The sequence below is a fragment of the Equus caballus genome, chromosome 1 (assembly GCF_041296265.1).
Source record: "Equus caballus isolate H_3958 breed thoroughbred chromosome 1, TB-T2T, whole genome shotgun sequence".
NCBI lineage: Eukaryota > Metazoa > Chordata > Mammalia > Perissodactyla > Equidae > Equus > Equus caballus.
The window spans coordinates 181,897,830-181,925,089 of NC_091684.1; the positions used below are offsets into that span (position 1 = coordinate 181,897,830).

At 35.4% G+C, this 27,260-nt stretch overlaps 1 protein-coding gene across 2 annotated transcripts in view; it reads left to right on the forward strand.

Annotated features, from left to right (window-relative positions):
• Positions 1–27,260, forward strand: part of SCFD1 (sec1 family domain containing 1) — a 100,148-nt gene that overhangs the window by 43,880 nt on the left and 29,008 nt on the right. For both annotated transcript variants that reach the window (XR_011428349.1, XM_003363690.5), the window contains exons 15-17: positions 16,692–16,788; positions 21,429–21,499; positions 23,516–23,595. Coding sequence is in view for 1 of the 2 variants with exons in the window: in XM_003363690.5 (XP_003363738.2) it covers positions 16,692–16,788; positions 21,429–21,499; positions 23,516–23,595 (248 nt within the window). In the remaining variant the exon portion in view is untranslated. The remainder of the gene's footprint in view (positions 1–16,691; positions 16,789–21,428; positions 21,500–23,515; positions 23,596–27,260) is intronic.

Consider the following 27,260-nt stretch of genomic DNA (forward strand, 5'->3'; position numbering starts at 1 on the left):
TGCTTACCTTTCCTTAGATCATTTTCTGAAGCACAGTACTGGAAGAAATGAATTTCTTTAGAGGTCCTGGCAGTTATCCAGCAATCGATACTTTGCTGGAAAGTTAGAAAGAGCACACTAGTTTGCAACAACTTTGGCAAATATTATCACATATGTTTATTGACATTCTAAAGATTTTAGTGGCTTGAGTAGTTAATTTTGGTCTAATAGATTAAAGAGTAAATTGTTGAATCCTCATTTGTTTTGAGTAATCCATACCTTTTAAACCTCTTCTTTAGCAGTTCTTTCATTTTTAATACAATTATGACTTTCCCCTCTTGGATGTTGGGGAATGGCTTCTTGGACTACTTAACTAGTTTATAGACAAATTTTCATTTACTCTGTTTTTAGCCTACCTGCATAGTCAAAATGAATCAAGTACTCTTAGCATCAGATACCTAACAAAAGGAAAAGATGCCTGCGTGTAAGTCATAGTAGATAAGAGATGGGAATGGCATTATGTGCTCTTTCCCCTAATGCTCCCACCTGAAAGGAAGAGCTCTACCATCTGAGTGCTCCGTCCTGATGTAGCCAGCAAAGGACAAGCTGTTAATAAACTGTTGTGGATTGAGGCTTCATTGGTGCTGAATCCTCATGTTTGTTTTGCTGCTTCTTGTGGAGAAAGTTAAGGGGTAGTGAATTAAATCTAAAGACATCATCTGATCAAGCAATCATGTACTGCCTTAGGTCTACACTCTGAATAAGACTTAGCCCTTGCCAATAATGCTAGCTTTTGACTACAGCCCCTCCTCCAGGGGGCTAATTTTCCTTTGGCTCACCTACTTTATCTTTCTTAGGGGAAGATAAGCTTTCAAAATAAAGTGGAAACTCTCTTTTTTTTTTAAGGGCTAGTTATTTTTTTTCTTTTAAAGATTGGCACCTGAGCTAACAACTGTTGTCAATCTTTTTTTTTTTCCTGCTTTTTTCTCCCCAAATCCCCTGAGTTCATAGTTGTATATTTTAATTGTGGGTCCTTCTAGTTGTGGCATGTGGGACACTGCCTCAACATAGCCTAATGAGTGGTGCCATGTCCGTGCCCAGGGTCCAAACCCTGGGCCACCAAAGTGGAGCGCGTGAACTTAACCACTCGGCCACGGGGCCAGCCCCGAAAGTGGAAACTCTCTTAATTGCTCTCTACTAGTCAACACTCCAAATTAATTGATGCCTTTAGTCCTTCCATAAAACATAATGGCTGCTGGCCACGTTATTGACCTGCTGACAACTGGCAGCTAGTATGCTTCACAGATTCGATTTTTTGCTTACCAAAGAGTTATTTGTATTTGATTCCAGTTTATTTTAACATTGTATGAGTAAAAAAAGAGGATTGTGTCTATAAAACTAAGTTACATGTCTTAGAAAGACTCAGTGATGGACCATTTAATTATTGTTTAAAGTAGTAGTGAGTTAAAACTGCGAAAGATCGGAAAGTCTTGAAAAATACTGAAATTGCTTTGCAAATCTCTATAAATATTTTTGTTCCACTTCAAAAGAACTGAAACTGGAGGTAATCCCATCTAAGTGTGCTTTATACAAGAAAGAAAAACGTTTCAGTCAGTGAACCTCTGTACTCAAAGAAAAGGTCTTAAACCTACATCAAGATGGACAGACAATTGTACACTTTAGGTCTTAAGTTAAAAGGTGATGTTTAAAACGTATGTATACAACACAGATTCTTTTTTTATCATTCTTTACATTAGCTGACTTTGATTAACTTATCACTACTTTCCTGATCACAGTAGGGAAGAAATTTTACTGTACTAGAAATCAAAACATTTCTCTGGCTAGATTTTTTTCCCCTTTTTTATTAAGATTATGATAGTTTACAAACCTTGTGAAATTTCAGTTGTATGTTATTGTTAGTCATGTTGTGTGTACACCACTTCACCCTTTGTGTCCTCCCCCCACCCCCCTTTCCCCTAGTAACCACTGATCAGTTCTCTTTGTCTATATGTTAACTTCCACCTATGAGTGGAGTCATACAGAGTTCATCTTTCTCTGTCTGGCTTATCTCACTTAACATAATACTCTCAAGGTCCATCCATGTTGTTGTGAATGGGACGATTTTGTCCTTTTTATGGCTGAGTAGTATTCCATTGTATATATATACCATATCTTCTTTATCCAATCATCAGTTTCTGGGCACTTAGGTTGGTTCCACGTCTTGGCTGTTGTAAATAATGTTGCGATGAACATAGGGGTGCATGGGACTTTTGGAATTGCTGATTTCAGGTTCTTAGGATAGATACCCAGTAGTGGGATGGCTGGGTCATAAGGTATTTCTATTTTTAACTTTTTGAGAAATCTCCATACTGTTTTCCATAGTGGCTGCACCAGTTTGCATTCCCACCAACAGTGTATGAGGGTTCCTTTTTCTCCACAACCTCTCTAACATTTGTCACTCTTGGTTTTGGATATTTTTGCCATTCTAACAGGTGTAAAGTGATATCTTAGTGTAGTTTTGATTTGCATTTCCCTGATGACTAGTGATGATGAGCATCTTTTCATGTGTCTATTGGTCTGGCTAGATTGTGACTGATCTATTTAAAATAATCTCTTATCCAGTATACAAACCAAGTGAATGTTCATACAACGTTAGTGTCTTTTCTTCAAGGCAGGGGGAAGATATATTCTGTAACAGAAAGTCTCCAGTGGACAAGTTATCACTGTCTTTTACCTCTTGTCATCCCAAGTAAGATTAGCCACTATCAGAACTTGAAGAAGTTTCCTTTCTCCAAGTATGACCAAAGATAGCTCTTGAGTGAGTAGAATATCCTTCAACTTCTCACTCACTGTAAATTTCTGAAGACTACTTCCAGTCTCGAAAAAAAAAGTGTGAAATTACTTTTCTCTAGCAATTTGTTCTCACTTCTCTGCCATCTGCTTTTGTGAAAATGAAGTATTGTCATTTAGCAAGGATCAGTTTAACAATTAGATTCATAAAGATTAAACTGAGAAATGAAGAATTCTCAAAACTCAAAATAAACAACCCAGTCAAAAAATGCACAAAAGATTTGAACAGACTTGAGTAAAAACCATATACAGATGACAAGTTCACCATCAATAGTTATTAGAAAAATACAAACTAAAACCACAATGAGATGCTACTACACATCTATTAAAATGTCTAAAATTAAAAAGATTGATCATGCCAACTTTTCGTGGGTCTTTTTCTGCACTCTCATCGATATATTTTGTCTACTTTTTTTTACCAATACCATAACTGTCCTAATTACTGAAGCTTAGTAGTAAGTCTTAAAATCAGATATTGTCAGTCCTCCATCCTTTTTATTCTTCTTCAATATTGTGTTGGTTATTCTGGGTCTTTCATGTCTTCGTATAAACCCTAGATTCAGTTTGTCAATATCCACAAAATAACTTGCTAGGATTTTGATTGGGATTGTGTTGAACCTATAGATCAAGTTTGGAAGAACTGACATCTTGACAATATTGAGTCTTCTATTCCTGAACAGGGAATATGTCTTTATTTAGTTCTTCTTTGATTTCTTTCATCAGTTTTGTAGTTTTCCTCATATAGATCTTATACATATTATAAGTATTTCATTTATTTTTTAAGTACTAATGAAAATGGTATTGTGTTTCAATTTCAAATTTCACTTGTTCGTTGCTAGTATATTGGAAAGCAGTTGACTTTTGTATATTAACCTTATTTCCTATAACCTTGCTGTAGTCACATACTAGTTCCAGGAGTTTTTTTGTGTTTCTTTGGTATTTTCTACGTAGATAATTGCGTCTTCTGCAAACAAAGCTTTATTTCTCTCTTCTCAATCTGTATGTCTTTTATTTCCTTTTCTTTTTTATTGTGTTAGCTAGGAGTTCCAGTATAGTGTTGAATAGGAGTGTGAGAGGGAGCATCCTTACCTTGTTCTTGATCTTAGCAGAAAAGCATCTAGTTTCCCATCATTTGCATTCTATTTTCTGGAAGAGATTGTAGAGAATTGGTATAATTTCTTTCTTAAATGTTTGGTAGAATTCACTAATGAACCCACCTAGACCTGATGCTTTCTGTTTTAAAAGGTTATAGATTATTGATCAGTTTCTTTAATAGATATAGGCCTATTCAGATTATTTCTCCTTAGATGAGTTTTGGTAGATTATGTTTTTTAAGGAATTGGTTCATTTCATCTAGGTTATCAAGTTGGTGGACATAGAGTTCAAAATATTCGTCTATTATCCTTTTAATATCATGAGATCAGTAATGATGGCACCTCTTTTCATTTCTGATATTAGTCATTGGTGTCTTCTCTCCTTTTTCTTAGTTAATCTGGCTGGAGGTTTATCACTTTTATTGACCTTTTCAAAGAACCAGCTTTTGGTTCCAGTGATTTTCCTTATTGATTTCTTGTTTTTAATTTCGTTGATTTCTGCTCTGATTTTTATCATTTCTTTTCTTCTGCTTACTTTGGATTTAATTTGCTCTTCTTTTCCTGGATATATCTTTTTTTTCTTCATTGAGGTCATAATTTATAACATTGTGAAGTTTCAGTTGTACGTGATTGTCAGTCACCATATATATGTGCCCATTTACCCCTTATGCCCACCCCTCAACCCCCTTCCCCTCTGATAGCTACTAATCTGTTCTCTTTGTCCATGTATTTGTTTATCTTCCACATATAAGTGAAGTCATACAGTGTTTGTCTTTCTCTGTCTGGCTTTTTTCACCCAACATAATACCCTCAAGGTCCATCCATGTTATTGCAAATGGGATGATTTTGGTTTTTTATGGCTGAGTAGTATTCCATTGTATATATATATACCACAACTTCTTTATCCATTCATCAGCTGATCAGCTCTTGGGTTGCTTCCATGTCTTGCGTGTGATGAATAATGCAGCAGTGAAAATATGGGTGCATAAGTCTCTTTGAATTGTTGATTTCAAGTTTTTTGGATAAATACCCAGTAGTGGAATAGCTGGGTCATATGGTATTTCTATGTTTAATTTTGTTGTGTTTTTTTTTTTTGAGGAAGATTAGCCCTGAGCTAACATCTGCCACCAATCCTCTTCTTTTTGCTGAGGAAGACTGGCCTTGAGCTAACATCCTTGCCCATCTTCTTCCACTTTATATGTGGGATGCCTGCCACAATATGACTTGCCAAGTGGTGCCGTGTCTGCACCCAGGATCCAAACCGGCAAACCCCAGGCTGCCAAAGCAGAACGTGCACACTTAACCGATGTGCCACTGGGCCAGCCCCTATTTTTAATTTTTTGAGAAATCTCCATACTGTTTTCTGTAGTGACTGTACTGGTTTGCATTCCCACCAGCAGTGTATGAGGATTCCCTTTTCTCCACATTGTCTCCAACATTTGTTATTTTTTGTCTTGGTAATTATAGCCATTCTAACAGGTATAAGGTGACATCTCATTGTAGTTTTGATTTGCATTTCCCTGATGGTTAGTGATGCTGAACATCTTTCATGTGCCTGTTGGCCATCCATATATCTTCTTTGGAAAAATGTCTGTTCATATCCTCTGCCTATTTTTTGATTGGGTTGTTTTTTGTTGTTGAGTTGTATGAGTTCTTTATATATTTTGGAAATTAACCCCTTGTCAGATATATGATTTGCAAATATTTTCTTCCAATTGGGTTGTCTTCATTTTGTTCCTGATTTCCTTTGCCTTGTAGAAGCTCTTAAGTCTGATGAGGTCCCATTTGTTTATTTTTTCTTTTGTTTCCCTTGTCCGAGTAGACATGGTATTTGAAAAGATCCTTCTAAGACCAAGGTCAAAGAGTGTACTGCCTATATTTTCTTCCAGGAGTTTTGTGGTTTCACATCTTACTTTCAAGTCTTTAATCCATTTTGAGTTAATTTTTGTGTATTGTGAAAGATCATGGTCTACTTTCATTTCTTTTGCATATGGCTGTCCAGTTTTCTCAACACCATTTAGTGAAGAGACTTTCCTTTCTCCAATGTGTGTTCTTAGCTCCTTTGTCAAAGATTAACTGTCCATGGATGTATTGTTTTATTTCTGGGCTTTCAGTTTTGTTTCATTGATCTGTCTTTTCTGTTTTTGTACCAGTACCACAGTGTTTTGATTACTGTAGCTTTGTAGTATATTTTGAAGTCAGAGATTGTGATGCCTCTAGCTTTGTTCTTTTTTCTCAGGATTGCTTTAGCTATTTCGGGTCTTTTGTTGCCCCATATGAATTTTAGGATTCTTGGTTCTCTTTACATGACCATGAATGTCATTGAGATTCTGATTGGGATTGCATTGAATCTGTAGATTGCTTTAGATAGTATGGACATTTTAACCATATTTATTCTTTCAGTCCATGTGCATGGAATATCTTTCCATTTCTTTGTGCCATCATCAATTTCTTTCAATAATGTCTTATAGTTTTCATTGTATAGGTTAAATTTATTCCTAGGTATTTTATTCTTTTTGTTGTGATTGTAAATAGGATCGTATTCTCGAGTTCTCTGTTAGTTCATTATTAGAGTATAGAAATGCAACTGATTTTTGTAAGTTGATTTTGTACCCTGCAACTTTGCTATAGTTGTTGATTATTTCTAATAGTTCTCCAATGGATTCTTTAGGGGTTTCTATATATAAAATCATATCATCTGGAAACAGCAAGAGTTTCACTTATTCCTTGCCAATTTGGATACCTTTTATTTCTTTTTCTTGCCTAATTACTCTGGCCAAAACTTCCTGTACCATGTTGAATAAGAGTGGTGAGAGCGGGCACCCTTGTCTTGTTCCTGTTCTCAGAGGGATGGCTTTCAGTTTTTCCCCAGTGAGTATGATGTTGGCTGTGGGTTTGTCATATATGGCCTTTATTAGTTGAGGTACTTTCTTTCTATACTCATTTTATTGAGAGTTTTTATCATAAATGGATCTTGGATCTTAACAAATGCTTTCTTTGCATCTATTGAGATGATCGTGTGGTTTTTATTCTTTATTTTGTTAATGTGGTGTATCACCTTGATTGGTTTGTGGATGTTGAACCATCCCTGCATCCTTGCTATAAATCCCACTTGATCATGGTGTGTGATCCTTTTATTGTATTGCTGTATTCAGTTTACCAATATTATGTTGAGGATTTTTGTATCTATGTTCATCAGCAATATTGGCCTGTAATTTTCCTTCTTCGTGTTGTCCTTGTCTGGCTTTGGGATTAGGATGATGTTGGCCTTGTAAAATGTGTTAGTAAGTGTTCCATCTTCTTCAGTTTTTTGGAATGGTTTGAGAAGGATAGGTATTAAAGCTTCTTTGAATGTTTGATAGAATTCTGCAGAGAAGCCATCTGGTCCTGAACTTTTATTTTTGGGGAGGTTTTTGATTACTGTTTGAATCTCTTTACTTGTGATTGGTCTATTCAGATTCTCTCTTTCTTCTTGATTCAGTTTTGGGGGGTTGTATGAGTCTAAGAATTTATCCATTTCTTCTAGGTTGTCCAATTTGTTGACATATAGTTTTTCATAGTATTCTCTTGTAATTCTTTATATTTCTGTGGTATCCATTGTAATTTCTCCTCTTTCATTTCTAATTTTATTTATTTGAGCCTTCTCCTTTTTTTCTTAGTGAGTCTGCCTAAGGGTTTGTCAATTTTATCTTCTGAAAGAACCAGCTCTTTCTTTCGTTGACCCTTTCTACTGTTTTTTTTTGTTTGTTTCAATTTCATTTATTTCTGCTCTGATTTTTATTATTTCCCTCTTTCTGCTGACTTTGGGCTTTGTTCTTCTTTTTTTAGTTCTTTTAGGTGTCATTTAATATTGCCTATTTGAGATTTTTCTTGTTTGTAAGGTGGGCCTGTATTGCTATGAATTTCCCTCTTAGGACCAGTTTTGCTTCATCCCCTATGAGTCGGTATGGTGTATTTTCATTTTCATTTGTCTCCAGATATTTTTTTATTTCTCCTTTAATTTCTTCAGTGATCCATTGGTTGTTCAGTAGCGTGTTGTTTAGTCTGCACATATTTGTCACTTTCCCAACTTTGATCTTTTAGGTGATTTCTAGTTTCATAGCATTATGGTCAGAAAAGATACTAGATATGATTTCAATATCTTCTTAAATTTATTGAGGCTTGCCTTGTTTCCCAACATATGGTCCATCTTTGAGAATTTTCCATGTGCACTTGAGAAGAATATGTATTCTGCTGTTTTGGGATGGAATGTTCTATATATCTTAAGTCCATCTGGTCTAGGTTTTCATTTAGTTCCACTGTTTCCTTGTTGACTTTCTGTCTGGGTGATCTATCCATTGATATAAGTGGGTGTTAAGGTCCCATACTATTATTGTGTTGCTGTTAATATCTCCTTTTAGGTCAGTTAATAGTTGCTTTATGTACTTTGGTGCTCTGTGTTAGGTGTATGTATGTTTATAAGTGTTACGTCCTCTTGGTGGAGTGTCCCTTTTGTCATATGCTGCCCCTCTTTGTCTCTCACTGCCTTTGTTATCTTGAAGTCTATTTGTCTGATGTAAGTATGGCAATACCTGCTTTCTTTTGTTTGCCATTAGCTTGGAGTATTGTCTCCCATCCTTTTGTTCTAAGCCTGTGTTTGTCTTTAGAGTGGAGAATTCAATCCATTTACATTTAGAGTGATTATTAATATATGAGGGCTTAATACTGCCATTTTATCACTTGTTTTCCAGTACTTCTGTATTTCCCTTGTTTCTCATCCTGTGTATTTCGGACTGCCAGTTCAGTTTGGTGGCTCTCTGTGATAGTTTTCTCAGTTTTCTCTTTATTTATCATTTGTGTCTGTGTTCTGATATTTTGTTTAGTGGTTACTGTGAGGTTTGTATAAAAGATCTCATAGATGAGATAGTCCATTTTCTGATAGCCTCTTAGTTCCTTAGTCTAATCAGGTTCCATCCCTTTCCTCTTCCCCATCTAAGTTACTCTTGTCACAACTTATTCCATTTTGTATTGTGAGTTTGTGGTTAAAAATAAACCGATTATGTTTATCCTTGATTTTTTTTCCCCCTTTATCTTTAATGTTATAATTGTTTGCTAACCTGTTCTTATAGAGAGTTGCAATTTTCTGATTTTATCTGCCTGTTTATCTCCTTGCTCAAGGCCTTGTAACCCCTTTCTTTTTTTTTTCAGTTGTGAGGGCCTTGTTGATCGTTTCTTGTTGGGGCGGGGGGTCTTATGGCAATGTATTCCCTCAGCTTTTGTTGGGGAAAGTTTCTCTATTTCTCTATCATATCTGAAGGATGTTTTCATTGAATAGAGTATTCTTGGCTGAAGGTTTTTGCCTTTCAGAATTTTGAATATGTCATTCCATTCTCTCCTAGCCTGTAAGGTTTCTGCTGAGAAATTGCTGAAAACCTGATTGAGATTCCTTTATAGGTTATTTTCTTCTTCCTTGCTGCCCTTTATATTTTTATTTGTCATTGACTTTTGCCAGTTTTACTACTATATGCCTTGGAGAAGATCTTTTTACATAATAGGAGTTCTCTTAGTTTCTTTTACTTGTAATTCCAGCTTTTTCCCCAGATTTGGGAAGTTCTCAGCTATTTCTTTGAACAATCTCTCTGCTCTTTTCTCCCTCTCTTCTCCCTCTGGAATACCTGTTATCCTTATGTTGCATTTCCTAATTGAGTCAGATATTTCTCAGATAATTTCTTCATTTCTTTTTGTTCTTAGTTCTTTCTCCATCTGAAGCTTTTCTGTATTTGTGTCCACTGAGTTGCTAATTCTATCCTCTGTAATATCAGCTTTGTTATTTAAGGATTCCAGGTTTTTCTTTATCTCATTTGTTGTTTTTCATCTCCAACACTTCTGATTGGTTTTTCTTTATAGTTTCAATCTCTTTTGTGAAGAATTCCCTCTGTTCCTTAATTTTATTCCTGATTCTATTGAACTACTTTTCTGAGGTTTCCTGTAACTTGTTGAATTATTTCATGGTAGCTATTTTGAATTCTGTCATTTAGATTCTAAATTTCTGTGCCTTCAGGATTGGTTTCTGGATTTTTCCTTCTGGTCTGGAGCATTAATATACCACTTCATACTATTTGATGGAGTGGATTTGTGCCTTCACATAATGGTAGTATCTGGTTGCACATTCTACCTGCCACCGCCAGGAGGGCAGGGGAGCAGGAGCTGTGTATTCTGAACCTGCTGCAATCCCTGGAACCTGTGCCTGTCGGAGCCTGGGCCACTCCTTGGGACCGCAGTGGCATTATGAGTTCTTCCACTGAATGGGAAAGAGATCACACTGAGGCTCAGGGCTGCTGCCACCTGCTGCCACAGTCCCGCCAAGATGTACTCCCATCTGCAGGGCTGCAGCAGTACTGTGGGCATTCTTGGCAGCCGGGAAGTCATTTGCCTGGGTGCGCAGATCTGCCACCACCTCTTCCTAGGTTGCACTGGCCGTCGTGCATGGTGAGTGGGGCCTCCCCACTAGATCTGAGCCTAAGCCACTCCCTGGATCTGTGGCAGCACTGTGGGCTCTCCCACTGGATGGGAAAGCGATCACATAGGGGCCCAGGGCTGCCACCACCTATTACTGCAGTCGTGCTGAGGTGCACTCCCACCATTGGGGCCACAGCGGTACTATGGGCACTCCAGCCAGGAGAGCAGTCGTATGCATGCACAGGGCTGTCAGGGGGCCGGAGAGTGCTCACCTATCTCCACCATGGTTATATCTTTTAAGAGTTCAACACGTTGGTGGTATAAATTAAAACTAAATGCTTCTGAGAGTCATGATAAAATAAGACATAATAGTTTACAAGTGCCACGTATAGCTCAATTTTCTCTGGAAATATTATAGATAAAGCAACTTTTGGTATTTTGTTATGATAAGGTTGCTAACATTAGTATTTTTAATACTAGTCATCTCTAAAGATCACTTCTTGTACATTTTAAATTATTACATAGATCATTTTAGTCAGAATTTAAATATTTTTAGTAGGAGTTAAGATAGAGAGCAAATTTATAGAGTAAATAAAGTTTCCTTATTCAAAAATAGATTTAAGCCAGCTTCTACAACTAGTACACCCCATAAAAATAATGAAGTAACAACTCAGAATAGTTGCTATATAGTTAATAATGGTGATTCTCAAATTTGGCTTTGAATTTTCTGGCAACTAAGATAAAAAAGAGATGTGATGAAGTTTTTAAAAACTTATTATCAGAGAGGAGAATTTCTGTTTTTTATTCTAAGCAAAGTGTTCCTTAGCATCATATTACAAAAGACATTGCTTGTATTAGACATTATCTAGAGTAAGTTGAGTGACGTAATGATGCAGTATTTTAATACCAGTTACTCTCATGGATTTAATTTGACAACTGTAATGATAGTCAAGAGTGTAATATTAAAGTATAATTCAATGACGGCAATTTTATGATTGACCAAGATAGTAAGGTCTAAGTTTATAGCATTCTAGTGGCTTTTCTTAAACTAAGAATAAAATTTTTAGTAGCTAGTGTGGAAAGATGGCATATTCTTTAAAAGATATATTAATATCACTTTTTTCAGTTGGGCTCTTGATAAGAGTTAGATAGCAGAGACTCTAGTTGAGGTTACACATTCTGGTTTGGTCCTGGAATGCTAAAAATTTTGTGTTCTTGGTTGAGAGAAAAATGCATATTTTTGGAAATGAGGTAACCAGCTAGTAAGGTTGATAGCCTGTTGTAGAAACTGAAGATCCTAACCAGGTTCCTCATCTTGACGTTACGCTGTCCCATCTCTGCACAGAAGTGAGGTAGAGCTATAAGGATGGATTTTATTCCAGATTTCTAAGTCACCTTGGCATATGAGCAGGTTCTCTATAGTAAATATTTTCAGCCATCTGAGTTAAAGAACACCTTCAAATATATTTTCATGGATCATCTGGTTTTTGTGCAACATAACTTTTCATGTTGGCAAATCCATGCAAACCCACCAGTATGAAATGCGACAGAATACACACCTAAATAACTAGAAGTATATTAATGTGCTATTTTGTTATATTACAGAAAGCAGTTGCGTTTTGGAGAATTCCAGTCATCTTGCAGGGTAAAGGCATACAATAATGAACAAGTAATCTAGTATAAACTAGAGTTTATGCTCTAGTCACATATACAGACCAATACAACATACAGCTGCTACCCACCTGGAGAAAGGGATATCCAAATACAGCCCTAAAAGATGATAGAAACTAAACATGGGAAGAAGAAAGAAAGAACAAGAAAGGCTAGGATCTAAATGATCTTCAACTTGGGTATAGGTTATATCCTAAAAGAGCAGTTCTAAAGTCATTTTAGCTTAGGATATTCTTTCCTATAGATACTATGTGGCAGATTGGTCCCTGTCCTAAAAATCCTATTTAATCCATAGTCTGGAATGTTCCTGATGTTGTGTTGCAGCAGGGAAGGGTTTATCATCCCCTCTCCTTCCTGTAAGAAGTAGGAGGAGGAGAAGATTGGGATTCTTAATAGTAAAAGGAAGTATAACTCTCTAATCCCTTCTCGCCTTTACTTGCACTGCTGACTAGTGCTAGGGGATAGATTTGGGCTTGGAGGAGAGAGAAGGCCAAGAAATACTACTCTAGTCTTTGTCATCAACCAGTCCTAGACTGAGGTGAGAAATGAGAGTTGTAGCTGGCAGTGAGTAGGTAGTCCCAGAATGGTGGTGTCTGTAGCTGGATGGAAAGAGGAATGGTAAAGACAAGGAAAAATCCCCCACAATCCTAGGAAGGGAAAGGGAATTCCTTTCCTGTCCTGTATTGGTCATCTGACAAATGTTTCTAGGTAATGTATTTTTGAAAGGTAAAATATGGGTACTGCTTATACATCCCAGATGACTCCTAGGAGCCATTATGGTGAGGGAATGGAAAAGCTAGTTGTTAAAAGTGCCTCCTTCTTTTGTTCCTTTCAAACCCAGTAGGCTTTTCCCAGTCAAAAAAGGCCATAGATAGATATATGAAATGTTAATTTTATATAAATGTTGAGGCAATATACTGAAATGTGAAAAACATCAGCCTGGCTGTCCACTGATAACTGGAATTTGGAGAAAAACACTAGATTTTTTTTATCAGATTCCTCTCTTAGAAAGCCCTTCTAAAGGGATTTTGGAGAAATTCATGGCTCTGAGAGTTTATTTTCACTAGATATAATTTGTATTTCATACATAATCTTTGGTTTTCTATAATATTCCCTTCTTACTCAGTTAATCTTGATATTTATTAAAGCTACCAAAAATCTGTTTATTATCTTGACTTTGTTATTTTGTTTTATATTTTTAACTTGTCTGTTTTCCTTGTAACTCTTGTTATCAAAATTGTATTCTCCTTTGAACTCATCTTGTATAAGAATAATCAATCTTTGGAATTATAGAAGTTGTTTCTCTTAGTATTTTTCCTTATTTAAAAAAATAAGGAAAGGACCTATAGATATTACATCTCTGGACAAAGTAACCTTTCGCCACATATACTTATGTGTATTACCCAAAAAATCAAGTTATGTACTAATTGACAAATATACTTTCTTTCATAAAGCATATACAAAGGAAGCATAAATTGTTCTTGAGGAAAATGTAATTTTCCCTACTCTTTATCTGTGGTGTACATTGGAGTCTGACCTGGATTTGAATCTCAACTCTCTACTACTTCTACTCTGGTAACCTTGAATAAATTTATGTTTCTGTGTGTCTGTTTCTCCATCTTTAAAATGGGACTAATAATTCCTAGCTCATAGTGTTATTTGGAGAATTAAATGGGATAATCTAAGTTAATAGTTTTTAAACACTGTTCTCTGGTACCCTAGAGCTCTATAGAGACATTTAATGCGTCACTTGTATCTATTTTATGTTTAGGGTTCTGACAAGATTTGGTTTCAGAAAGAGGGTCCTGAGGTTCTGTTTACAAACATTTGAAAGTGGTAGCCTTGCACATAATGGGTGCTGAACAGATACTAATTCTCTTACACAGGTTAGAAAATCTCTACTTCATTCCTTTCCCTCCTTCCCAATCAGTATAGTGAAATGCTAAGTTACTTTTGTTTGACTGCTTTATTGAGGTTTAATTCACATACCATACTATTCACCTATTTAAAGTATACAATTTAATGGGTTTTAGTATATTCACAGAGTTGTACAACCACAGCCACAGTGTAATTTTAGAACATTTTCATCAGCTCCAAAGAAACTCCCTACCCATTAGCAGTCAGACTAACTTGCTTTTGGATTCTATTTCCATTGCTCATTAGAAGGTACAGTGTTAGTAAGATATACATCAGGAAGAGCAAAATGAATCTAATGTCTGTACCTACATAAATCAGTGAAAAAACGTGGTTCATTGATTTATGTGGGTACAGACATTAGATTCCATTATGGCATTTAGCGTACTTAAATTAATATTATATATAATAAATCACTAAAAACCTGATTCTTTACATTTTTCACTTCCAGGAGTTCATTTATCTACTTTCATGACTTGAAGATCACTGCTTGATCTGTATACGTCCTGCTCTTAGAAATCCAACAAATATTTTATCAAGCACTTGTTTTGAGCCAGACGCTGTGTTAGACCCCTAGGGTTAAATGATTAATTGGACACACTCGAGGGAGTTTACAGTTTTAGAAGGTGTCGTGTAAACCAAGGAGAGTAATATGATGTGTGATCATTGTTCTTACGGAGAGGTGTATAAAGTGCTGTCAGTACATACTTAAGGGAGTAATAAATTCTTCAGCGAAGGAGATTGGGAGAGGGGCAGGAAGGGGAAAGAACAAAGATTGAAGAGTTGCAGAGAAGCTGGACCTTGAAAAATGAGTAGAATTCTCTGGGCAGATGATGAAGGAGAAATATATTAAAAAGCTAAGAGAATAACCTGAGCCAAAGCCTAGAGGATTAAAAGTATACACGATGTTTAATGGAAAGTCAGGGAGGTATTTAAGTGACTAGAGGGAACTGAACCTAGTGAACAGTGCTAAAAAAGGTTGGCTGGAGCAGATTGTGAGGGCCTGAAAGGCAGCTCTAACATCTTGTTTTCCACCTCCCCCCGTCCCTTCCTGGCTTCACTCTACATGTAGCCTTTCCCAGTCTAATATTCATGTGAACTTAGTTCCTACTACCATCATCCTAGTTCCCCAGGAGTTGTCTTTGACTTTTTTCACTACTTTGCTTCCTGTATCCATCTCATTTAATTATTAAATATCTGTCTCTTCCTTTCCAGTCCCACAGCCACTTGCATGGTCTTGTTCCTAGAATCTCCTTTCTATATCTTTTGTCCATTTTTAATATTATATTTTTCCATTTCTAGGACTTCACCTCTTATCTATTTTGGTATTCAAAGTAGCTTTATATAGTAGTTAAAATAGTTTCTCTGTCAGGGAGTCTGAAGAATATGAAGGGTTTTAAAAAGGAAGAGTTTATAAAAAGGAAAACTCTTAAAGAGTTTGTCATACTTCTGTCAAGAGCTCACTGATAAGGAAATTCTCCATGTTCTCATGTAGAATATATTGTCAAGTGAAAGCAAGTGTCAGAAAGCAGAGGAATATTAGGATATAGACCCTATTTGCTTGCATTTGCATAAAGGAGCTGAAAAACTATAGAAGAAATCATCAAAGTAAATATCCATAGAAGCAGGTGGAAACGGGGTGGAAGAGGACAGAGGTGGGGACAGGTCTCTATGTATATCTTTTTATGTTGTTTTGATTTTTAAACTGACTATTTCATCCTTTTAAAGCTCTGGCCTTACTGCAAGGGAGTGGGATTGAGGGACTCTGAACGATTTCCTGTCGCCTCGTGTATGAAGTCACTCCTTAGTCTGTCACTCCTTAGTCTGAACAGAGTCTCCATTCTGATTGTGTCTTGGTGCAGTCCCTTTAACTGAAATGAATTCTATCTATCCATGTCCCCAAACCACTTTCAAAACTCAAATTCATCACTTCCTCCTCCACAATTGATTAACTGTTTATTTCATTCTGTTGTCTTAGCTTAATATATTTATGTCCTATGTTTATATTTTGGTTCTTTGTTGGTGTCTCTAAGTATTCTAATTTATTTCATGAATGGTTTCTACTCTCCCTTAGATTGTTAACACCTTCAATGGAAGTGTGTTCTTTTCTCTCTTTTGTATTATCTGAAGCATAATTTAATAGATACTTGATAATGATATTTTTTATTTACCTTGGAGGATCCTAAATGTCAATTTCATTTGGATAATTTCAGTCAACAAGTTTTAAATTAGAAAGGATGTCGTACAGAAAAGCTAAGTTGGATTACTTTTCCAGTAACTAAAACTTCAAAGTATTAAGTAGGAAAATTAATGAGAAAAAGTTTTATTTTAAAAACCATTGAAAATAATTTAACTAGGGTAACTTTCTGTCCATTTAAGGTGAAAATATGTGGATTTACAGACTAAGAAAGTAACATGACCACCTGACATTAATTTGCATGGGATACAGTATATGATTTGCGTGCTAGTTACTCATTAATACAATAATTGTGATTTGTGTGATTTTTATCTTCGCTAATATATATGACTTACAGAGTTAATTCTGAATTTATAAGTCAAATATGGTAAATAAAATAGTCTATTGTTTTTTATATTAAGTGATCAAAAGTAAGAAACTTTAAAATAACTTCTATTAGGAAATGAACATTTGTTTTTAAAGTTGATCATAGAAAATAGAATAGTAAGCTGCGAGGCCTTTAATATGTTTTTATTACTTAATGTATTCTAATATTTATTTTGAAACAGGCAAGGAAACTAGATGTATATTTTGAATATGAAGAAAAAATAATGAGCAAAACTACTCTGGATAAATCTCTTCTAGATATAATATCAGACCCTGATGGTATGTACCATAAATTTGAGGTTAATGTGTGTTTCACATATGATGCTCCAGCATTTTCAATTTGAGTAAGATTCTGAATAGAAGTATTGTTTTTCTGACAGTTTGTGCTAATAATGAGATAATTAAATGAGTTATTTTCTGTTGAGAGGTTCGTAGCATAGAAGTTCGTTCCTAAAGTAGAAAGTGATTTGCATTTTACTTCGTTGAACTTTTCTTCGATGGTATTTAAGCACTTTTTATATTAATTTATTTAAAGTGATACATCTGAAGCTCAATTTCTGCTGGTTCCAGGAAGATTTGAAGGTATAATATTCAAAGCAAGTGTCTCTAAGTTGTACACTTGTTAATTACTTTGGTCTAACCCCAAAGAGTTTCCTAAAAAGATCTATCTAAAACTAAATTCTATTTTAAATGTTTAGAGAATTGACTTTTAAAGAAAGTCTAGTCAATCCCTTTACATTTATCTAAATGTATATATGTTAGATTTTCTTAAAATGAGATATAACTACTTGTACTTAGAAAATGTAATCTAATTATTGCTTTCGGTTATAATGGTCATGAGATCTACATAGGGTTTTAGCCTCTAAAATTCTCTAAACTTTAGTGAACTTGTTGATCACTTCAGAATAGTTTTCAATTCAAATCTCAGTTCTTTTCTAAAACGAATGAAAAGCATATAAGCTATTCAGTTTATATATTGCATACAAGCTACTCAGCTAAATAATAATGGTTTTTGAATTATAGTTTTGGTATGAGTTTTAGACTTTATTCCAAATTGGAAAGTAATAAAAAAAAATCCAAATTGTTTGTAATTAAAGGGTTCTATTCACAAAAACTACTGAGAAGCCATAAGTATTGTTCACACTTTTAAAAAGCTATATTTGTAGTGAGAACCTAGCATTTTGAAAGTATTTGCACTTTAGAATGAAAAAAATGCAAAATATATATACGTCCGTCACTTCAGAGCTATTCCTTGTTATTTACCATAAGTTTTGAGTAACGTTGAAACAAGTATGCTAATAAAAAGGCAATCAGATCCTTTTCTTTTTCCTTCCCCTTACTTTCTCAAACTATTTTTAAAGGGCAGAGCAAGGTAGGCATTCATGCCAAGTGGCAGTCTGGTACCACTTTAGCCCAGAACAAGATGTTGGAACCTGAGCAGGATGAGAGGGACGTTCACGCATGGGGTAGTGAGAGGGTTAATAATCTAGCAGGAGGTGTTGAAATCCAAGTGAAGTGAGCAATGTCGACATGTGGGAGCAGTCCAGCGTGTGGTATAAGAGCCCTAACAGATTAAGGAGGGTGACGCTGCACAATAGCAACCCAGCATCAGCCCAGGTGCAGTGAGAATTATGTCCATGCGTGTGAGTGGGTCCGTTGTAGGAATCGGAGCCCAAGTGGAATGAGAAGGCATCCATGCAGGCGAGGGGATGGCGGCAGAGATAGGATATTTGTTACATACAGGGGACTGGTTAAATAAGTAAATATTTCAGAAATATAAAGGGAGCCAAATTTCCTCTTGTCAGAGAAGGAAGTTATAAACATGGAAACGGAGAAAAGTAGAATGAACCCTGTAATATTGGATTGTAATTGGAGATGTTGGTGTGGACTTAGTATTTTCACTGTGTATTTGTCAGCTAGAGAAATAAATATAGGAGTGTGTGTTTATGTTCACATATATATGTGTTCCTTAGCCCTGCCAACCGAGCAGGTCTAGGAGTGACACTAACCCAACGGTAAAGATTTTAGCTTATAAATATTTTCCACTAGGACACATTGCAGGAGTGGTTGATTCCAGGGCTGAGATAGAAAGAGAAAGTACAAAATAAGCCTGGAACATTTTGTTGTGTCTGAAAGCAAGGAAAGTACTCAAAACGTGATGAGACATGTCAAAAGGACCCAGAAGTCAGCTTGAAGAGGCCCTCAGTAGCCAGATCCTGACAATATGAGCATCAAAATAAATAATGATAATGACAGATTATAACCCACTGGATGAAATAGGAAGCCATGAATCCATACAGATATAATAAATGAATAAATTGAAATTTTACATCATATTTACACCGTCTCAAAGTACCTCCCTACAAAATACTTATTAATTACAAGGGGGGAAAAACACTTTACGATGGAGAAGCCTAACAGATCTCTTATTGGGTAATTGCAGTGAAACATCATTAGTAATGAGAAATGTTGAAATACTGCACCACCCAGGGGGGTGCAATACAAAGAATACAGTATCACTTTTGTGATATTCCTGCCAAAGATGTATAACCTGAATATAATTATGAGGAGATATCAGATACAACTTAATTGTGAGCCAGTCTACCAAAAAAACTAGCTTGTGATCTTCATCAAGGCCATGGAAGTCAAGGAAGGACTGAGGAACTGTTCATACAGAAGAAAACTGTATGTAAGGTGTGACAACTGTATACAACACATGATTCTGAATTTAATCCTTTTCCCAAAAGGATATTATAGAGACAATCTATCAAACTTGAAATGGCGTCTGAGGATTAGATGGTAGTAATGTATCGATGCTAATTTCCTGATTTTGATAGTTGTTATATTGAGGTTGTTATATTGGAGAATGTCTTTGACATTTGGGAGTGATAGGACAGCAGGTCAACATCTTACTCCCAAATTGTTCAGGGAGAAAAGAAGCTCTCTGAATTGTACTTACAACTTTCCTCAGTGAGGAATCTCTGACTTTAAAATAGAGAGCAGTTACAGTAGAAGTTTATGTATGACAAGAGGATTCAGGCTGTAGCTACTGGCTCTAGAGTACTGACAGTTGTAAAGGATACGTTTTTACAATTTCCATTTGGTTCCCCTGTGATGAGTCATTATAAGCATCAGGATGCTGTCCAAGCCTTACCATCCTAAGACTCTTTAAAGTCTTAGCAGAGGTTTTCGGGCATTTATTAACTTGTAGCAATTATAAAATATATTTCTCCTTGAAGAAGAGTGGAAACTGTTCCTTCTTCCAGCAGACTAAGTGCCTTTTATTAAAAAAGGCTATGCTACTTGCTAAGGATATTAAAAGCAACAGCAGGGACCCACAGGCCATTAAAACTGACGGAGAGGAGCCTTTCTCTCATATCTTAGGAGCCATGGTCCCAAGAGCCTACGGCAAGCCCCATTCCTCTTTTTCTCTTTGTCCTCTAGCTGCTTAGTCATAGTGGCAGGAAATGCACAATGGAGCAGGATAACTAAAGCCAAAGTTTTCTGGCTGGAGCACCAAAAAGGGAAGGCCAAGAAAACTGGAAAGTACCACGGAGACTGCAGAAGGAAGGAGCTCAGGAAAGCAACCACATAAAGTTGTTTATGAATTCCTGGGCTCACCTCTGAGCTGCGCCTGCGTGAATCTGATCCTAAACAGCATTCCAAAGACTGAGAGGTGAAGGGCTAGATGACCTCCCCGTTCCCATATTGGCCACTGGACAGTGGGACAGATCCCAGTAGCAGTTCAAAAGGTTTTGAAAATAGAATCCACAATGGAACCACAACCCACAGAAGGCTGGTAGGAACTTTGGCCTGAACACTGCTAAAACAAAAGTATCAGCTTTCTCCTAGGATTTAAACAAGACCCTGAATCTCATAACCTAGTTCAAAATGCCCAAAATACAGTATTTATTGTAAGCATGAGAACTTAGGAGAACCTATCATTGATCTTTATTACCATTCTTTGACATATTTAGGAAATAAGAATAATTTGACAATGGATGTCTGGATTCTAAACCTTATGAAAAAATCGATGGTTCATCAGTCGTGTTTTGGAAAAATTATCCTAGTTTTTATTCTATAATAAAGTATAACAATTCTGAGTTAGTACATGTTGTTATTTGTTGAGTAGTAAAACTGAGTTACTCATGACTACTGCTTTATCACTTTGCACCAAAGTACACACAATAGCAGAGGGGAGAATGAATGAGTTTTTGTGGACAGTCTTGGGCTTTGGCTAATAGGAGTGGTAGCTCAAAGCACCCATTGCAAGCAGGAAATTTCTTTGAAATCTGTGTTTTATCTTAAAATTTCAGGCAGGTATATTCTACTGCATAATACAACAGTGTTTATGTTAATATAAATGTATGGTTTTCCCAAATCTTCATATACGTTTCTGAAAGAGGAGAATTGTATATTTAGTGGCCCTGATTTCAGAAGCATGACCGTAGGCTCAGCTGGATGATTTTAGCCGACAAGGTTTCATAACCTAGTACATAGAGTGACCATCCAACTGGTTTCCCACGGCAGTCCCATTTTTACACCAGTTGTCCTTACATAACCATTACTAGCATCATGTTTCCATCTCAAAAGTATCCTGGTTTAGAATTATATGACTACACTACCTGTACCTTTCTGTGCTTTTGAGTTTATATCTGAAAGGTAAATTTCAATATTATAGACAGTTTCGAAGATAGAATGGAGAGACTTCTATATCCCATCCCTTTAATCCCACAGCATTTAATCTTTTTCCATATCTGTGGTTGTAATGTAGTGCCTATAGCCTTAAATCAGTAGAATCAAGAACCATATTTCGTCTTGTCACGTGTATATGTGCCTTGAATTTATCGTGTTGACAATAATACATAACAACCAGAATTATGAAAGTCTAAGATTTAAATCTATTTCCCCCTATGTAGCAGGAACTCCAGAAGATAAAATGAGGCTGTTTCTTATCTATTATATAAGCGCACAGCAAGCACCTTCTGAGGTATGTCCTCTGTATTCAGTTATTGGGGGGAGGGGGTATACTTGTTTGTTTCAAAATAGAAGTAAAAATCACTATGGCCAAATAACTACTTCATTCCTGTTTTTAAAAGAAAAACAGTTTGTTAAGGCTGGTTCTATTTACTGCTGAGTTTTATACTAGTATTTATTGTCACCAAGAGAACTATCCACTCATGAAATGTCTGACCACTTTTAAGTTGTTGGAATATGACTGAATTCAAGTGGCCAAAATTCTTATTTCCAGGAACTAACTATTCTAAACTAACTTAACCAAGTTTGCTATGCTTTTTGAAAGGTTAGTCTTACCATTTCTCAAGATGTGATGATCTTAGAAGTTCCATTTCTTTAAGCTATAGCCACTAATACTTATTTGCCTTCCAAGGAATTTATCTTCAACCTAAAGTGAAAATTTTGTAATATTTTGCAATTCTTTTAAAACTATTGTCCATTATATAATATAGAGGAGTCACCTGGAGGAAGATACCCAGAGTTCCAAAAAGTTATGTAACTATTATAATTTAATGAGATTAAACTTCAGATTCACATCCATCATATGATTCATGTAAAAATAAAGTTGAAATACTTTGTATTGAAATAAAATAGCTATGTTTATATCAGAATAAATTTCTAAGAATGATTGGAAAATGACACATTTTCCTTTCTAGAAGATTTTTTCCTCACTGGAAGAGTGGGTTGTGGGTAATTTTGTTGTGTTCTTTTTCTGTAATGAGCCATCGGTCGCTTTTGAGGAAATAAGTTTTTTTAACTGTGTATAGGTAATTGACTTACTGTGAAGGAAAGCAGTGATTTTGGTCTCAGTCTTGTTGCTGGGTTAAGGACCTGTTAACTCTATTGTTAACTCAGGATAATTTTACTGGATAAGCAACAAGCAAGCATAAGAACTTCAGAGATGACATCTAGGATGATAGGGCTTTTGTAAACTCCTTTGTTTTGCTGGTAGCAATTATTTTTTAATGTCTGGTAGATTGTAAGGCTTCTTTTTGTCAAAAATCTTAGGCATGTTAAAATAGCAAACTAAATACAATATTTGAAGGGCAATTCTACTTTGTCCTAGGAATGCATCACTTGACTTGTATTTCAATTCAGTAAGAAAGTATAGTTTTCTTTTTAGAAATCTCTCTCTCATTAATGGGGGTGTACTTATGTCTTTTGGGATTCTAATAGCCTATTTACAATGTTTTCTTAAGAATATATGATTTTAAAACTCAAGTTGATCAATTTAAAACTCAATTTGATATTTTATTTTCGTTTATTTTGGGGAAGGATTATGTCTTTTCTCAAGTTTAAGTGATCATTAAGAGGCTTGAAGCAGTTGTGACCGCTAATGTCAGATTAATAGTCCCAAAAATGCAAGGTAGTGAACGTCTTTGGTTGATGGTGAGCTTAAAAGTTTTTATCTTGTACAACTGTTGGAGTGGTGTCACTATGATGATAAGCTCCTTTAACTTACACAAATTCAACTAAACTTCCTCATCAGGAACTAAAAAGAGCGTGAAAGAGAAAACAGTGATTTAAAAAGTGTAGGACACTTGCCATTCAGTTAATGAATGTGGACGTCTAGAGTGAATATGAGATGGGAAAACCTGAATCTGCAGTCTCTCTCAGTGTCATTCCCCTTGTGTTTCTGGTTTTGAAATATTCTTGGTCAAGCCAAGTCTTTGATTTAATGCTATCCCAAGGAAAAGCAATCTGTTTCAACAGTGGAAGAAAAACTGACTCTGTTGGACTTACTGAAGGATGACAAAATGCTGTACTTCATAGGTGATATGGGGGCCTGTCAAAGAGAATTTTTATTATATGTAATTTTCATCTTATATGTTCATTTGGGTGCCCTCTTAAGATACAACTCGACTCTAGTTAGGGGCCTAGAATTTAAACCCATGCCTTTGGTCTAACTTTTTGATTAATCAAATAACAAACAAAATGGTCTCTCTTATGAGAGTTAAATTTTTTGTCATATTGTATTTTCTTATTTCAGGCTGATTTGGAGCAATACAAAAAAGCTTTAACTGATGCAGGATGCAATCTTAATCCCTTACAATATATCAAACAGTGGAAGTAAGTTCTTTTTCTTCAGTTCTTATCATTTAAGAAAGTATAATGGAAGTCAAGTTCCCAAGAAAATGGAAATGTTACTAAGAAAATTGAACAGTACCTTAGTGTTTTTTTATTCAGTGGTATAAATATTTCCTTATCTGGCCCACCCCTTCCCCAACTTAAAATTACATAAAATAGCAATGCCTTTCTTTCTTAGGTTTATATTTTCTTCATTGGTAAGATGAGAAAGTCAAAAACTGAAATGTTTTGGGTCAAATGTCTCAAAAACATTAAATGAAAATTTTAATTTCCCTAGTAATGAGAGAAATGCAGGTCAACATAATGCAAAGATTTAGAAAATATTGTGCCAAGGATCCAGGAAAATTAATTCATGCATTTATACTCTATGATTAGACATAAATTGTCATAATTTTGCTGGATGGTATAAAAAGGTTTTTTAAAAAATAGCTCTGAGGGGCCAGCCCAGTGCCGCAGTGGTTAAGTGCGCACGTTCCACTTCTGTGGCCTGGGGTTCGCCGGTTCGGATCCCAGGTTCAGACGTGGCACCGCTTGGCAAGCCATGCCGTGGTAGGCATCCCACATATAAAGTGGAGGAATATGGGCACTGATGTTAGCTCAGGGCCAGTCTTCCTCAGCAAAAAGAGGAGGATTGGCAGCAGATGTTAGCTCAGGGCTAATCATCCTCAAAAAAAAAAAAAATAGCTCTGACCTAGTACTTCTCTTAAGAATTTATCCCAAACAAGTAATTGGAGTTGTAAAATCTTAGAAGCAATTGTAATAATGAAATTTGATAACCAATCTAAATATCTAGCAGTAAGATTGATAAGTGAATTATGGCATTTCCATTTGAAAATACAATTGAGTTATTAAAAATCGTGTTGTAGACGACTTATTTAATGACATTGGGAAATGTCCGTGTTATGTTGTAAAGTGAGAAACTAGTTTACAATGCCATTCATTGACTCGTTTGATAAATATTCCCTTTGTCTCTGCCCAGGGACTCTTCTAGACTTTGGGAATACAGTAGTGAACATGCTGTGGAAGGCTGCCGCACTCACTGAGTGTACACTTGTGTTGAGGGAACAATAAGTCAAACAAAAGAACAGAATAATGTTAAACCATATTGAGTGATATAAAGAAAATAAAACTAAGTGATAAGATCTTAATTAGTTGGAAGTGATAGCTAAATTTGTTGAGATCAGGGAAAGCCTCTGGGTAGGTGACATTTGAGCCAAAACTCAGATGACATTTCTTACAGTATGATCCCTATTATCTGTTCCTTTATCCATCATCCGTGTGTGTGTGTGTATGTACACATATATACATATAATTGCATAGCTGAGATGACATACATCTAAAGGCTAATAATAGGTAACTCCAAGTGGTAGAATTTTTTCCTTTTGAGTGCTTTTCTTTATTTTCCAAATTTTCTGCAGTACCTTCAAAATATTTCTTAAAATAGTTACTTTTTTTAAGACTATGAGATTGAATATGCTTTCTGATCTCACCCGTATCAAAAAATATGCATAGCAAGAGAAATATACCAAATTAACAGTGCTTATCTCTGGGTTGTGAGTTTATGAGTACTTTTTATTATCCATACTTTTGTTTGTTGTTTCAAATTCCTTTTATTTGACTGTTCTTGTAATAAAAAAATTTAACAACAAACCTTGGTCTAATAAGGTAAACTGAAAACTGTCTTTTCCAATTTTTATACTATATACACTTACACATTTGACTGTGTGGCATATGTCATTGTGTTTTACATTATGACTTATTTGGAACTCCTTAAACATTTGGTGTTATACGAAGAAAGGCAGTTTTGAAGATCATTTTACAGGGTTACAAAATGTATAATTTCTAATTGGTAGCATTTTTCTTTCTAATTATAAGGGTTAGACCAGTTTACTGAAGAAAAGTTTAGAAAACTCAGAAAGGTATAAAGAAAGTAAAAATTCACCTGTGTAATCTAACCATCAAGATTCTGCCATTAGGGGCTGGCCCCATGGCCGAGTGGTTAAGTTCTCGAGCTCTGCTGCGGCAGCCCAGGGTTGCGCCAGTTCGAATACTGGGCACGGACCTGGCACTACTCATCAAGCCATGCTGAGGCAGCGTCCCACATGCCACAACTAGAAGGACCCACAACTCAAAATACACAACTATGTACTGGGGGGCTTTGGGGAGAAAAAAGGAAAAATAAAATCTTTAAAAAAAAAGATTCTACCATTAAACATTAGTGTATATCCTTTTATATGCATATTGCATATTTTTTTAACTGGGAAATCATTATTATAGATACAGTTTTGTGTTATAAATACTAGGTTTTTTGTATTATAGATACTAGTTTGTATTATAGATACTTGTTTTCCAGTAACTTTTATCACACCGGTTTTTCATTGTCTTAAATAGTCTCCAATGATAGTATTTAGTGTTTGCATAATATTCAGCCATATAAATGAACTATTAATTGTTTGATCCTTCTTTATTATTTAGATATACTACTTTCTGTGAAAAATTTTGTTAAAGGCATACATTTCAGTCTACTCTCGAAACAGTTTCTTACATCCCCCTTTCTGAATGAGATTGTGGTTTTTCTGTTTGGGATTTGTCTAATGGTATTATCAGCAGATTTTGTCATTGAAATAGAATATCTTTAGCATTTCAACTACCTCATCTTAGTGATTCCCATTCTATTTTTACTCTCATAAGGTTTTCTTGTATTTAGGTAGACTTTTTTTTCTTATCATTTACAAAAGCATTTGAAATAAGAATCGTTATAAAAGAACGTTGATTCACATAAAAACATTTATGGTATGCTATTAAAATGTTAGAGAATACTATGTACAATATGATGCTAATTTTGTTTTTAAACTGTATATGGTATATATGCATGTGTCCAAAGATTAGAAAAATATATACCATAATCCTAACAGTGATTATCTCAAAGTATTAGGCTTCTTCTGGGAGCATTCTGTTTTCTGGATTCTCTACGGTGAACATATTCCCAGAAGGAAAATATTTTCAAAAACACATCTAAGTGCCATCTTTTTGCCCAGCCGTCAAGAATTCTATGGTTTGGTTAAAGAGAATATGGACATTTAGAAAGATTTGAAAATAAATGGCTATATGCAATTAAGTATGAAAGTGTGTGTTATAGATAACTAAAAGGAAGAATCACTGAGTAGGAGCGTTAGAATAGTGTTAATGAAGAAATTGGTTTTGAGCCAAGTCTTAAAAGGAAATCTACAGTTTTTATTGGAGAAGGCAGTGAGTTTATACCCCCAAAGGGCAGCATGAGCAAAGGCATGTGTCTGGGAACAAAGGAGTATGGAATCTGGAGACTCATAGAGACTCAACTTATCAGTACATGATTGTTCTTTTAAGGCAGCAAGTCTCTCTTTCATGCTAATGATCAGATATAAAAAAAATGAAAAGAAGAAAAACTGTGAAGTTTGGACAAATAATGCTTTTGTGTGTTTTAAAGAATCTCAGTGTTTCGGTACTATTTGTACTGTTCTTGGACATTATTTTACGTGGTTACAAATTATATAATCACTGTTTATTTAATTGTACTGAAACATTGAATTGTATTAGTTGAAAAATTATTTCTTTTCAGAAAATATCTGCATAGTAAAAGTTATAGTCAATAGATATTTTAATGACAT